This window comes from Lissotriton helveticus, chromosome 7 (assembly GCF_964261635.1).
Source record: "Lissotriton helveticus chromosome 7, aLisHel1.1, whole genome shotgun sequence".
NCBI classification, from domain to species: domain Eukaryota; kingdom Metazoa; phylum Chordata; class Amphibia; order Caudata; family Salamandridae; genus Lissotriton; species Lissotriton helveticus.
Window position 1 is genome coordinate 812,535,969 of NC_136068.1, and position 14,996 is coordinate 812,550,964.

General features: G+C 46.4%; 1 protein-coding gene and 1 long non-coding RNA gene across 2 annotated transcripts in view; one reads left to right on the forward strand and one right to left on the reverse strand.

Moving 5' to 3' along the window:
* Positions 1-7,629, forward strand: part of LOC144769225 (uncharacterized) — a 341,045-nt gene extending 333,416 nt beyond the window's left edge. The window contains exon 4 of the long non-coding RNA XR_013598681.1: positions 7,548-7,629. This is a non-coding gene — a long non-coding RNA (uncharacterized LOC144769225). The remainder of the gene's footprint in view (positions 1-7,547) is intronic.
* TXNDC15 (thioredoxin domain containing 15) overlaps positions 1-14,565 on the reverse strand; it is a 69,221-nt gene extending 54,656 nt beyond the window's left edge. The window contains exon 1 of the mRNA XM_078653262.1: positions 14,307-14,565. Within this exon, the coding sequence (XP_078509388.1) occupies positions 14,307-14,373 (67 nt within the window). The 5' untranslated portion in view covers positions 14,374-14,565. The remainder of the gene's footprint in view (positions 1-14,306) is intronic.
* Between the last annotated feature and the right edge of the window lie 431 nt (positions 14,566-14,996).

Sequence of the window (14,996 nt, forward strand, 5' to 3'; positions counted from 1 at the left end):
GTAGTTATGTCTTGGAGCGCTGTACACGGAAGAGTGATAGCATCTTGATGAACTCAAGTAAAATTATCTTGGGCTTATGGTCTTTGTTTGGTTAAATTACTGGTTCGATTACTGCTGATTTTAGATGTAAAATAACTAACTAAAATCCAACTTTATTCACTTAAAAAGCAAATACATTATCTCACAGTTTGACCCCTAGTGCCAGACTGTGACATGAGTTTCCAGTCAGGCTTCTTGATAATATGCTAGGCATTGCTATGGATCAGCATGATTATCTCCAGCCACAAACAATTACACCAGGGATGTAGTCCTTCATGAACAGTTCCCAATGTCTAAGACACGACTAAGGGCCTGAATCTGATGCGGTTAGGAAGGCCTCCTAACGGCATTTGCTCTATCCAATTCGGATCAGGAACGTGTCTTTCCAACCAACTCGGAAAGGTTTCCGATCGGCCGAGTACGATACGAGTTAGGCGTTAGGAATATCCCAATACGAACCCGGCGGCATTTGGAATGACCGAGCAGCATGGAACAGAATCGTATATATCTACGGGCCGCGTTTCCGAACGACTGAGTATGATGCTGGATTCGGACAGCCTTTACGAACGTGCCGCTCGGCTCGAATCGGCATTCGGAATCAGACTTAGGGAACCCGTAGTGGCCCCTTGCACCCGGAGCCATTGGGTCCCCACTTCCCAGCAATGCACAGTGTGCCAAGCACCAGGGGGTGCCCGCCACAGGGTGCCCGATTTTCCCTGGCCACCCCTTTCTTAGATGGGAGCCTATGCATTCGATCGGAACGAAGGCTCCCATTGAAGTCAATGGGAGTTCAACCAAATTGTTTCTGGAAGCATCCGGATGCATCGAACTCAGTTGGTTGGACACTCCCGAACCGATCGGAAACCATTCCCAAACCCATTCGGTCTGGAAGCTTTCTAAACAGCATCAGAATCGGACCCTAAGTCTGAAAGGGTTCCCCGTCTTTATATGAGGTCTATGGATATATTCTTCTTGGCAATGACTGAAGAAGCGAGTTTGAAGAGGCCATTAGAAACTAACGCCATGCCCTTTAATTCATTCACATCATATTCTCGACTAGATCTTGAGTGTCTCATTCATCCAAGGTGCAAACTCAATTCCTTTGTGCACCATGCATGTAAGGTAATTGTCTGTAGGACTGTGAACAGCGATGGATAGATGTTGCTGGAGTTTAAGATCCTCTATGACAGAGCTAGCTACCTTTGACTGCCTGCTCATATACCCAAACAAATGCATGGGCAAAAAGAGACTTTGATGGGCCTCTGGCAAAGAAAGTGGTGCCCCCCATCCCTCTCCGCCCCACTGATTCACAGCTGTGTTCTAGAGGTGCCACACAAGAAGACGGTACCCTTAATTTACAGGGGACCATTATGCATGATTTTAAGTACAGCATACTGATACCAGCTTCCTGTAAACTCCTATGCTGCTTTCAAAGCCTTATTGGGTTGAAAGTGGTGTTCATTGTAATGTCCTTTTCTTTGACTCATCTAGAAATCGACTGCTTAACCCAGCTCCTTCTTGACGCTGTATGGCTGAACTAACCGCATGTCATGGGGTCTTGGTTATAACTAGGTCTCTTGTGTTTATGCTTTTCTATCATATCCGTCTGAATGTATCTATATTTATTTTTTGCTCATCAGCTTTATATTTATCTATATTTATAGTGTGTACTGCGAAAGAATAAACTAGTAATAGTGTTTCCACATTTATTTAACCTGTAATAACACGCTCACAGTTGAATACCTGTTAGGTTTCAGCCCTATCGCCAGTCATATATATGCAAATATCGAGTCAAATGAAAACATGACCATTATAGTACTAATATATGTGAACATATGCTGTTGTATGAAAGTATAAACACGATGAGGTGACCCTGTGTCCCTCAAAACCTGGGTATGTATGTGTATAGTTACAGTGGCTCTGTCTGGAAGAAAAGCACTTACTTAGCTAATAAAGAAAAATTTAGGGAGGAGGGTTTGGTGGGTGACTAAGTAATCAAGATGTCAGAGAGTACTGTAAATTGAATAAATCACAGCGCGTGACAGCACAGAGATTGGAACACAAAGATACAGAGCAATGACTCAGATACGTTTGCAAAACATTATTGTTATTTTTAGTGGGTTTTTTTACAAAACTTTTTAAATAAACACATTTTTTCATTTCAAGGGCTGTCAAAGGTGAGACGCAGTCTTAAAGTGACAAGTCTTTCAAAGTGACAGTGTGTGCTCGGTGCTGATAGTGCAGTGTATATATACAAGAGTGAAGTACTACACGGCGGTGAGAGGTGAGCCACAGGAGGAGCACCACCCTTGTAATAAGTGTGATTACAGGGGGTCTCCCTGGCCCCCCGCCAGTTCGAGTTCAACTATCTAATGAACTCTTAATTGTACCTCGTGCAAGGGGAATTACCTCCACATGGATGAATATCTATATGTTTTGAGCCCCGAGAATTGCCCAATATAAGGTAACAAGGGGTGTTTCGACTGGGACTGATAGAAGTCCTGAGGAAGACCGGTTTGATCCTGTATTGGGGGCATGTTGGCACAGTCGAAACATGTTGACAATCAGGGCAGTTTAAGGAGGGGTGTTAGGAGTACCCAGACAGCTCTAGAAACGACCATCCTTCTCGATTCTAACCCTGGCCGGGGAACCCTCGAATAAAATTGGAATATTGGATACCCTTGAGTCAGTCAGTTTTAGTCACTTTTTCACTGCACCTTTTCTAAACTGTTCCCAGTCACTGGATTAGCACCTATTAGGATTATTTTTAAGTTGTTTTTCTTCCCCTTCCCTATGCTCCATCCTGTGCGTGCCTATGTCAGGGTGTATTGTAAGCAGACCCAATGATGAAGCATGTCACACACATTTGTGTGTGCGTGAGGGCAGTTTTTTACAACACTACTTGTGCCACTGCATGCCCTTCACCTTTATTTCCTCCCTACCCCTCTTGGTGTTATGTTTGAGCAGGGGGTTCGGGGTAGGTGAGTTGTTAACCCTCACCCCTTCCTTTTTGTGTGAGATAGAGATCTTGTAAATACAAGATTTCTAAAAGGGAGTCTAAGCCCCTCCCCTCTTTTCCGTTGGGTAGTGTCAGCGTTTATGGTAAAAGTTGGCTTCCCATTGGAAAAGAGTGTTTTTGGGTGCCACCCTGTCCGTTTTTTAGACTGCCCCTCCAGACACCATGGCCTGGTTTGCAGCTGTCGTGAAGATTTCTCTTATCTGCTTGTTTATTTAACAAGCAGATAAGAGAAGTCTTCATGACGGCCGTGAAGCAGACGGGACCGCACGCGTGCTGTGCATCCCGCGTGCCCTAAACCCACTCCCCCGTCTTTGTGCATCTCTCCTCTCCTGGTGCTTTCTTGACTCTTTTGTTCGTGTTCAGTAACTTCAGAGTGAAACAACTGATTGTGACAGAGAAATGTCACGTTCTGGTGGTTGTTCAGAAAACGAGGAGGGAGTAGGGTTTATTTTCTCTGTGGCGGAGGCTTTATCGCGTTAAAGCGGTAGCTGCAGCTGGACTTGGATTTGCAGCCTGGAGGGATCAGTGAGATGTTTGTTTTCCTTGCCCCAGGCGGCCCCTGTTCACGAGGAATGTTAGTTTTTTAGCCAAGCACAGGGAGTGTCTCTCCCGCTAACATCGGGGTCTGGGCACTGGAGGTCATGAGGACAGCGGCAGGAACCGGACGGCGGTCTCCGGTTGAGCAACGCTGTCCTGCACACCAACACCCGCTTCACAACAACGCGCGACCACCCCCACCAACAATCCACAACCTCCAAAGCGAGACCCTCCCTGCACAGTCTTTTGGGGTAAATGCCCCTATCCCCCAGATGATTCAAGTTCATGCTTACTGTATGGCACGGATCGTCCCAGGGGTTTAGGGAGTCGGGTTGCTTGGGCGTGAGATACAGCCCGGCAGAGGAACATTTGCCAGGCCTAGGGGAGATGGGGACTGTCCCGGAATCCAACTTTTTATTACTGATAGACCTGTGCTCGCAAAAGAGCAATAGGTGACTTCTATTCACACCCCACCATGGGACTCCTCCGCCCACACTGGCACAGGCTGCCCCAGTCCCCGGCGGGCAGTCATCCTCTGTAAGCCCCAGTGTACTGAGTGGTCAGCCACATGAACCTGTGGCTCCCAGCCCGTCAGGAGAACCGCCTGTGCAAGGCTCGGCAGCAGCCGATGGGCGAGCGGTAACCCTGGCTTGGCCTGGTCAGACTCAATCTCCAGTGGTGCAAAAGAAAGCGACTGGCGGACTCAGCGCCTGGCGGACTCAGCGCCTGGCGCTTTGAAGCAGTTGTAAGATAGTGTTAAGAGCTGTGTTGCCAGAATGTAATTTCTGAAACTAATGTTTCCCTGGTCCTCAATGCTCGATTTTATTGCGCCAACCCCCTCACTCGGGGCAGCGTTCCCTGCAGGGCCCGGCAGAGCCACCCTGAAACCGGAACCCCATCTTAGTGCCCCAAATTCGACGACCGCCTTGCCCACAACGCTCTCACCACCTCCTGGGACCCCTACACCGCCCACCAACACCCGCTTAACAACGCGCTCCCAATCCTCCCCCCCACCCTGCAATCCACAACCTCCACAGCGAGCCTCCCGCAGTCCGGGAAAGAATCTCCCGCTAACCTAGCTCATTGCACCCTCTGTAGCCCTCCCAAATCTTCACAAATAACCCCATGCTAGTGGGCGGAGCTCAGCAAGGTAAAACATCCATCTTCTCCGTATGTTGACCAAATTGCCGCCACACCACACACCAGCACTTGCCCCTACCTAACTGGCGTTCGCAATGCCCACCCTGCACATCAGTACCCTCGACCATGACCATCCCATGCAACCCTCCTACCCCATAACCGTCTATCCCCGGCGTGCCACCTTGCATTTTATTGACCCTGGTGCTCGTTTTCCAGAGCAGATGTCTCCTAGAATTCCCGCTGATCTACACCCCTGTCTCGCAGCGCCACGAAAACCACTGTGGCGAACGAGGAGAGGGACAACAAGCTGTCTTAGTCAGTGGCACAGCACAAAGTATAGGGGAGCCACTCCAGCCCCACCTACAAAGTGCCCAAGCAGGTCCACTCCGATTTCTGGTCCACTCACCCCCCCTCCAATAAAGATCACAAACTCCATCAATACAAATGTCCAGGGCCGGGTGGCTCCAGAGGCGGTGCTTGCACTCCACCACAAGCGTAGAACTACACCCAGTGGTAAGATCCAAGCCGCAAACTTGTTTTATATTTCCCCAACTCCACGTGTACGTGCACACAAACCACAACGAATCAAGACTCACTTTTAAAAACATTTAGGCACACTTTTGTGTGGATATATTAAACTGGAATACTTCACAGCATGTGTGGCATTGATAAGTTGTATTGTAAACTTTAAAACAGTTGGAACTGTGTGTTCTGTTTCTTACCGGTTGCTTTTGTAGCTTTTACCTGTAACCTACACTTGGTTTCGCTACTTGTGCATCCTACTTTTTCTTTGTCTCAAGTTACTGATCTGCATTTCGCACATGGTGCAGACGAAAACATTAGGAACTTTACAACGAGAAGGCTTATTCCCAGACCATTAACTCGTCTTGGATTCCTTTAACAACTGTAGGGGATATGGAGATTTTTAACACTACTGCAGACTTTTAGGCTCCCTTACGTTCTACAAAACAAAAGGACAATGATGTCGTATTTATTAACTCAGCTACATCAGTCATCCTAAGAACTGCGTATTTTTAACAACTTTTATAGCGTACTGCATATTGTAATTTTTTGGGGTAACACAAAGTTAATAGTTACGTGGCTCAAGACGACTTCTTAGTGCTTAAATTATACCCAAAAAACAGCTGGGGCTGTTAATACGCGTAATTTCTAAACAACATTTTTTATTTTGCATTTTTTCAACGCTATGGAGTTAATCCCGTTTTTAGAACATTCAGAAACTGTGCCACTTTTACTACATTTACTACCATAACTTTGGTACCCTGTAAATATAGGTTGGATATAAATCCTGTTTATTTTCTTACTCAAGAACAAACCTCACATGAACAATGCGGTCTTAAAGTGCTTCGTGGCAAATCACATTTGTACGGGAAATCGAGCCTGTGTCCGTTTCATTTAAAGGGAAGGCTGTTAGTACTTGGACAGTGGAACCCCATAAATAGAAAACACAGAAACAATACCGATCTCTATAGGCTAAAGAAATCTGCAACCAATACTAATGCAATAGGTCTCGCATTTGTGAGAGTTTGATCTATTGGCATTGTAAATGACAATGTCTTTTATTGATGTTTGTTTTTAAAGCATAAATAAAAGAATTTGTCATTTACAATGCCAATAGCTCAAACTCTCACAAATGCTAGACCTATTGCATTGCAAGTGCTTGTTTCCACATGCCATGGATAATTCTTAAGAACAAATGTTAAAATGGGGAATTTAATACTATCCGGTATCAGCCCATGCATCAACTGAGATTGTTCATTCATCTGGAAATGGAATCCCCTACTGCTACATGAGGAGGCGTATGTGGTAAGTGGATACCCTCTCTCCAATATGTGGGGAAAGGTATCTCTGAGCTTTGCAGAGTACCAGGATTGGCCAAAAGTGAGGGCTGAGGATGGGACTGAACCACTGAGAGTGGAGGGGAACTGGAGGAGTGAACAGTTCCTCTCCAGTGAGAGTGATGTTTTATGGTGGGGCCCTCAGACATTTGAAGACTTATGTCTGTGGATTTATTGATGTTTATTTCAGAAGGAAGAAAAAGCTGAAGAAACTGTATGCATGCAACACGGTGCTTGTTTGCAGTAATGTATTATTTGTTTCTGTAATCAAAGAATCTCACTCTGGTATCTCGTATTTGAATTGGCTACATGTAAGAAAATGAGTAATGCTACGAAGTTTATAAGATCATGTATGCTATGCAACTAAAGTAATAAAAAAGGTTAAAAAAGCAAGTATAAGCCCTACAGTAGTCGTTTGTGGAATCATGATGCCACTGATTAAGAACTGGGGAGTTTGTTCATGGCATGTGTGATGAATTAGATAGTTTCTTCAACTACTGAAGCTAAAATGTCCAGGAAACTACATTCATAACAGTCACTTAAAAATACGGTTGTATGTCGTTACAACGCATTCCGTTGCAACAAATGCCTTTTCCACGCATGCGTTACAACGCGAATGCAATTAGCACGAATATGCTTTACCACGAAAATACTTTTACCACGCATAGTTATACAACGATTTTTGTTGTATAACTATGCATGATAATGGCATTTTCATGGTAAATCCTTTCTCTGATCCCTGCCCCAATACCTTACATGTTCCCTCCCCCACCACACCATTACCGCCTGCTCTTTTTTTTAGTTTATAACTATAAATATATTTTCAAATATGCCTAACATTAAAAATTAGTCTGATAGAAAAATAAGGAAAACTGAGTAATTTTATTTATCGAGGGACTTCTTCTTCATACTCTGTTTTAAGTAGTCCTTTTTCTATTTTTTTGTAAATTCAGGACGTAGACAAGCGTACGTTATTACGTAGTTATTGAGGCTCATTGAAAGACGGACAAGAAGCACAGAAGAGCTTCTTTTAGGTAAGACTTTTATTTCTTTTTATTAAACCCACTTGTTTTTGGGGGGTGGAGAGACCCCCCCAGCCCCCTTTTTAAATTCTTCCTTTTACTCACATTCCTTTACTACGTATTTCGTAGTAAAGGAATGTGTGGTAAAGGCTATACCTGGTAACCACGCATGCGTTGTAAAGAACGCGTGGTTTAGTATAGCGTGGCAAACGGCTGCGTTGTAGTGGTTGTTTCCCTAAAAATACCATTACTCTTACACGGCCTCCCAATCTCCTTGATATGTGGCTTTGCCCCCCCCCCCACCCCTAAGGTCGAATTTTTAGACTAAACTTGGTGACCTCAAACAGGAGCGCCCAGAGACCCTGTGGCTACTGGGCTATGACCTCAAAAGGGTGGGCGACACGAGCCTCGATTGCTCCTCGACCCCTCCTGAGACTGGTCATGGCCAGACACCTCTCTCAGCCTTTGTGCACAACTTAACTCTGGTTGACATGTGCAGAGCACACCACCCAGGGAAGAGGTGATATATCTTCTCCCTGGGGGCCCACCGGTCTTACTCTCGACTGGACTATTTTGTCATGCATCAGCGTGAGGGTCACCGGGTTCTAGATGTTAGACTGCTGGCTCAGGGACTCTCCGATCATTCACCAGTGGCAAAAGACCTAGCTTGGGGCACAAAGAGGGGGGCAGTGGGCTGGCCATCTGGACCGCTGAAGCCTTCAAAATGAAGAATTTAGGGAAATGTGTCAACACGCATGCCAAAAAATCCTTACTGAAAACTAAGGATTGGTGCTTTCCCATGGTACAATGTGGGAGCCCGAGAAGGTTACTGTCCGGGAAGACACTATTAGCTACTCCAAAAGTCAAAAAACACCAGGCCAGACTGAGGATCAGAGACCTTGAGGAATGGGTTACTGTCCGGGGAGTCACTATTAGCTACTCCAAAAGTAAAAAAACACCAGGCCAGGCTGAGGATCAGAGACCTCGAGGAATGGGTACTCAACCTAGAAAGCCGTTATGTGGCATTGATGCAGGATTCCCTTTTACAGGATTCACTGCACAAGCAGACACTGCTTCAGCAGGCGCTCACACAAGAAGCAAATGGATGGCCATTTGCAGCAGAATTAATCAATGAAGCGACAAAGCGAGTAAGGCTCTACACTATAATTAGGTATACAGTACCTACATAACACCAACCAGACTCCATAGCATTGACCCGAGCAGGGGAGCAAGTTGGCCGCGTTGTGGGAAAGATGGGGCCCCATTCTTACATCTGGCTTGGCACTGTGAGGAGGTCCATAATTTTTAGCAACTAGTGGCACCCCGTGTCTCAGCTGTGGTGGTTATGGTTGTCCCCTTCACTCCTGGTGCTTGTCTGCTCGGAGGAACAAAAAACCCAGGGGGCGTAAAATATCATACAAGCTACTCCAGTTGGCGTTGCTTCTTGGATGGGTCCAAGAATCCCAAGTGCAGGTTATAGCAAATTACCTACAGACATTAGAACTGCAGCAATAGATGTGATACACAGAAGGTGGCATTAGATCAGATCGTCTCAAAACCCTCCAAGTTGAAATGTGGTGTTCCCCAGGGGTCGGCACTAAGCCCGCTACTATTTAATGTTTATTTGGCTCCTCTGTTCACACTTATTTCAAACTGGGGGGTCAAAGCAATCTCATATGCTGATGACACCCAGCTGGTGTTTCCATACTCGGAGGTGTCGGAAGAGGCCTTTGCGACTTTTAAGGGATGCCTCCGAGATGTGGCCAGATGGATGAACGCCAATAAACTTAAATTGAATACTGAGAAGACCGAGGTTATCTTCTTTGGCAAGGGGTTGCCCCCCCCTGCAGAACTTTGGTGGCCGGTGGAAATGGGAACACCTCCGTCACCGAGCCAGAGCGCGAAAAATTTGGGAGTCCGATGGGATAGCAACCTCTCCTTCGCTTCCCATATTCAGCAGGTTGCTGGTTGCTGTCTCACCAAGTTGAGAAATCTACGCAAGATCTTGAGACTACTACCAGTAGAGTGCCGTAAAATGGTGGTCCATGCTACAATAACATCGAGGCTGGACTACGCAAACGGACTCTATCTCGGCCTCCCACGGTATCTAATCCAGCGCCTTCAGACGGTACAGAATGCGGCTGCGAGACTGCTGAGGTGCATTCCTTTCAAACACTCTGTCTCTCCGCATCTACGGGCAATGCACTGGCTCCCAGTGGCCAGCCGGGTCAAGTTCAAAACCCTGACGCTGGCCTTTAGGTCCCTGTTTGGCACTTGCCCTAACTACCTGAAAGTTAGACTCCCCAGGTATCACCAGTCTCGGTCCCTCCGCTCCAACGGGCAGGTGAAGATTGTGATCCCACGAGTGCGAAGGGCACGGCTGGGCGGAAGAACGTTCTCGGCCAATGTGGCGGGGCTATGGAACTCTCTTCCTTCCGCTCTCCAACAGGCCCCCTCAGAAGCCTGTTTTAAACGACTGCTGAAAACCTGGCTTTTCACTCCACAACGTTAAGTATGCCACATGACTTCTACGGCCGTTCTGTTCTTATAGCGCCGGGATACCTCCTTGTGAGGCAACTGTTCGCGCTCTATAAAACTCTTTATTATTATTATTATTATACTGAAACTGAATACAGAGGGCACGCACTGCAAGGACTTTCGGCAGATCTCACTGTTGAACTTCGAGGTGAAAATCTGGTCTAAGATGTTGGTCACTCAACTTGTGGGAGTTATCACTCGCCTGGTCCACCCGGACCAGTCCGGGTTTGTGCCTCTCTGGGCCACTAGGGACAACTTGAAGGAAGAGCACAACATGATTGAGCTGAGCAAAACCTGCCGTGGCCAAAGAGCCTTGCTCTCAATTGATTTTAGGAACGCCTGTGACTCGGTGGACTGGGAATATTTATTCGCCCTCTTGCCTCACATGGGGTTCAGACCAAAGTTTATTGGCTATGTGGGCCTACTATACACTAATCTTAAGGCCAGGGTACGCATTGGGGGGGTGACTTCAGAGTGGTTCCCCATAGCACGAGGCACCCGTCAGAGTTGCCTTCTATCACCCTTGCTGTTCGCTCTAGTGGTTGAGCCCCTGGTGGCCTGGGTGCAAGTGGACGCTTTGATATGGGGGTTTCAATGGACCTCGGAGGTGAGCGGCAGAATCTCGCTCTATGCTGACTACGTCATGCTGTTTTCAGATGATCCAGAATCGCCGGGGCCCAGAGTTACCCAAATTCTACAAATGTTCAGATCTTCGTGTGAACGTTAATAAGTCTCTAATTTACCCCATTGCTTCCCCCCCAATAGATATGCCATGGGTGTCAGGGATACCAGTACTTCCTTTGGGGTTCAAATATCAAGAGGTTTACATTAGAGACAATACACTGAGGTCCTTTGAATGAAATCTATCATCCCAGCTGGGCGGCCATGTGAGAGACTTTAAATGTTGGTCTTCCTTCCCTCTGTCCCTCTTAGGGTGCTCCACCATTTTTAAAATTGTCTCTCTGCTGCACCTCCTCTACCAACTACAAAACCACCCCTTACCGGTGGATAAGGCCTTATTCACCAAGGCGAATGCGCAAATCAGAATGCTGCGATGGGCGGGGGTTCCACCCTAAATAGCCCTGGGGAAATGTTGTCAATTGATTTACAAGGAAGCTACCCCTTGACATGCTCTTGTACTACTGGGTGGCACACTTGCTTATAGTGAATGAACAGCAGTTTGGGGGACTTGATGATCCGGAATATGCAATGGAGGGATGGGTGATGAGTCGTCAAAACCTTCCACATCACTTTATGGCGCTGTCACGCCAAAGACCCTCCCCTCCAGCCCGACAAGTGGTGCTTGAGGACTGGACAGCAGCGATAAAATCCATAGAATGGGCCGGTAGGTGGCTGCTGAAGACTCAACTGTGACGAGGCACTCAGCTCCCACAAGTTGCAGCCGTACATGTTTTTTCTGCCTAGGATACCATAGGCATTTCCACACTGGGTGACATGATTCCCACGGGACGCTGAATTCTTTTCAAGACTTACAAGCAGAACATTATATGCACAGAACACAGTTCTTCCACTACTTGCAGCTTTGCCACACACTTTTACCAGTCATACAGTCAGGAGGAGGCCATCCCCGAATTTTCCCCAACGGAAGCAAAAATTCTTCTTAAGGACATTAAAGACCATAAACTGTCTGAGACCTATAAAAAAGCTTTTCTGTACTTTGCCAGATCCAGTAGTGGTGGTGAAGAGATCGCGGGATGGGAAGCTGGGTCAGATGGAAGATGACGACTGGATGGAAGAAGTGGAGGCCCCTAGAATCTCAATTTAGACTGACAGTTTTAGTTGCTGTACCGCGTTTACCTTGCCACAACACGGTTACATTGCATGGGCATGATGACCCACAAGGAGATACACCCCACACATTCTGGCATTGCCCCACACTATCACTTATGGAACGGGGTTCTTGGACGGCTGGAGGGTGTGTTGAGATGGAATATCCCTCTCAGGACCCAAAACTCATCCTTTTACACATCACAGATTAATTAGGGGCTACTCGATACCAAAGGGCGTTACTCGGGCTGGGTTTGATTGTTGCTTAAAAGGATATTGCCAGAGCCTGGAAGGACACATCACATCACCTCCCCCCCTCCCCACAGAGACATGGGCTAAGGGTTTGGATTATTGTATGGGACTAGAGAACCTGATTTATTTGGCAAGAGGATGCCCCAGAATCCTTATAAAATATGGAAGGGATGGGCCGGGTACAGGGGCATACAGTTGGAACCATGCACAGACAGACCATGGTCCACACGTGGGATGAGTGCCTCAGGTCTTGTTAAATAGACGAGTGTTATTATCCCATGTTTTTCTGCATTGTTTTACTGCTCTGTTGTCATGCGACATACGTGATGTGTCCTGTGTCTGTGTCACGACAACACTCACTTTATTTCTTAAATCAGAAGAATTTTTTTTTTTTAAGAATTACAGACAGCCTCAGAAAAGAGGCACTGGACTGAATGGGCATCTGTAATGCCGTATAAATTAATTGGACTTTGTGCCCCAATTCGACTTTCGCATATTTAGAGACTGTCCCTCTAGTGATGAACCATGACATGTGACGACTAAGCATAAATCTCGCACTCTGGTCGCTTACAATGGTTGTAATTGTAATTGCATTTGTATCCGCTTAAAACCCCTGACGAGGTACTGAAGCGTTTTATGCAGGGCAGCACACTGCTCCAGAATCCAAGGTTAGTGGTTTGTTCAGTGATATTGGTTAGGGTTAGTTTTTGAGATTAGTATTATGAAATCAAGCACACCATTCCATGCATTCAAGTTTCTTTATAGTGAACTTAATTGAAATGGGTTAGTTGCAATCATTAAATGGGGGGTATGTTCACTCGTGCATGGCTGGTGTGTGTTAACTAGCTGCTAGTACGTTTTCTGTAAGATGGGCGAGGGAAACTGGAAGTGTGACTACCCAAAATATACTTTACGTATGGGGGAGATAATAGGAAAGGGGAAATAATGCAAGATAGAAGGCAAAGTGTAAACAAATGCAAAGGCACTGTAAGTATTGTATGTTTGCGTTCTACCTGTATTCTGGAGGTCATTTGCTGTAACCCTTGTGAGATGGTTTAGTGGAATTATCGAGTGCCTGCAAAAACCCACCTGTACCCGCAGGTCACAGTCTCTTATATTCTAATCAGTTAGAAAGATCAGTGTGTAAACACGCCTACTGCAAGGATATGTATTATGCAGTCCAGAGATTATGATCACAATAAGAACATGGTATATTATAGCTAATATTTATGTTTGATACACGAGTCATAGGCTCCAATCGCTCAGCGACAGATCAGTGTGTCAATGTACTCACTGCAGATATCTTTGGGTAACCCGTTTATCACAAGTTCCAAATTTAATAATCTTCCTCCCTCTGGACAATGTATCAATTGTGCAACATTCTGTGGCTAGTGATTAAATATGGCAAGCCTTCGATACCTTGCACAAGTTTTAATGGCAATAATGTATTATTTAACAAACACATACAAATATGTTTAACTGTCAGTGAAGCGTATAGTCGGACTGGATACTTTATATGCAGTTACCGTAGGTGAAGAATGCCACAAAGTTACAGGGAATCTTGATATAAGTGACCTTGGCCCCCGGACTCATTCCTCCCCCCCCCCCCCCCATTGCATGCCACCAGTTTCCGGCCACAATAAACCATTAATAAGTCACGCACAAGTATCGTCTCGCAGTGAATACAACTAAAAGTAAGGCCAACATAAATAAAGCATGTTACAGCCGGGTCGGAGGTGCCTTGCCGAGAATGCAGATGGTGCCAACAGTCAAGATCGTGCTAATGCCAGGAGGCAAATATCCGTACCTGACTTCAAGTGCCCGTCAACCTGTTTAAAACTCTTATGGGCGAAAGAAGGACCAGTCTGGCGACTGGTAGTACTATTATCTTGCTGGTGCCGCTGTCAACCTGTCTTTCTCATGTTTTCTATCCGTTTGGAAGACTGGTTGAAAGGACAGCGACCTGTGCACAATCCAGGCGACCCTGCGTGGTTGACTTGCCCGGTCAGGTTGAAAGGGATCTGCTGTGGAATACTGTGCCCTTCTTGTTCTTCAGCCAATGCCACCACTCCGGTGGGTCACTCAGAGATATATCCCTTTACTTGCGCTTACCTTGGACCCTGGCCAGGAGGACGCACAGGCTGCAGAAAATGGCCCGCCATAACAAGGGCCCCATCATCACGCCCCGCGTAGCCGCTCCATGCAAGAGCTGTTCTGCTGCCTTCCGCACGATTCCAAACTTCTCCGCTCCGCCTCGGCTGACACTAGATCATGTTGCAAGAAGAAACCGTGGGATGTTTCGGGTTACGCGATGACGTCGCCGTGACCGGGGTATTACAAGCAATGCCGTTCATCACAATAACTCACTACGCATGTGCCGCATGGGCTGTGTTATTGGTCGCTTGAGAAGGAAATGCCGTATTGTAGGCCTAGTACCTATTTGCTGAGTTCATAAATGCTAGACCGCGGATTTCACTGAACGATGCTCTTCAGTCAGCGTCCATGTTAGGTGTAGATCCATATATGTATCTTTTTTTGCAGTGTATATAGTACTAACTCCCCCCGAAGGTATTGCAGCGCTTTACATGGGCTCCACTAACGTTACACAAGGACATATTAATTTTTGGTAGGCACGAGGAGATTAAGTGATTTGTCCAGAAAATCACAGGATGTTGAGACCAGCTGAGGCTTGAACCTGGGTCCCCAGCTGCAGGTCGTCAGCTCTGGCAGACAGAGCTTTGGCATTTGAGATTTTCATGAAATTTAAGATTGCTTGGCTGCAGCCGATTACAGAGGGACTAC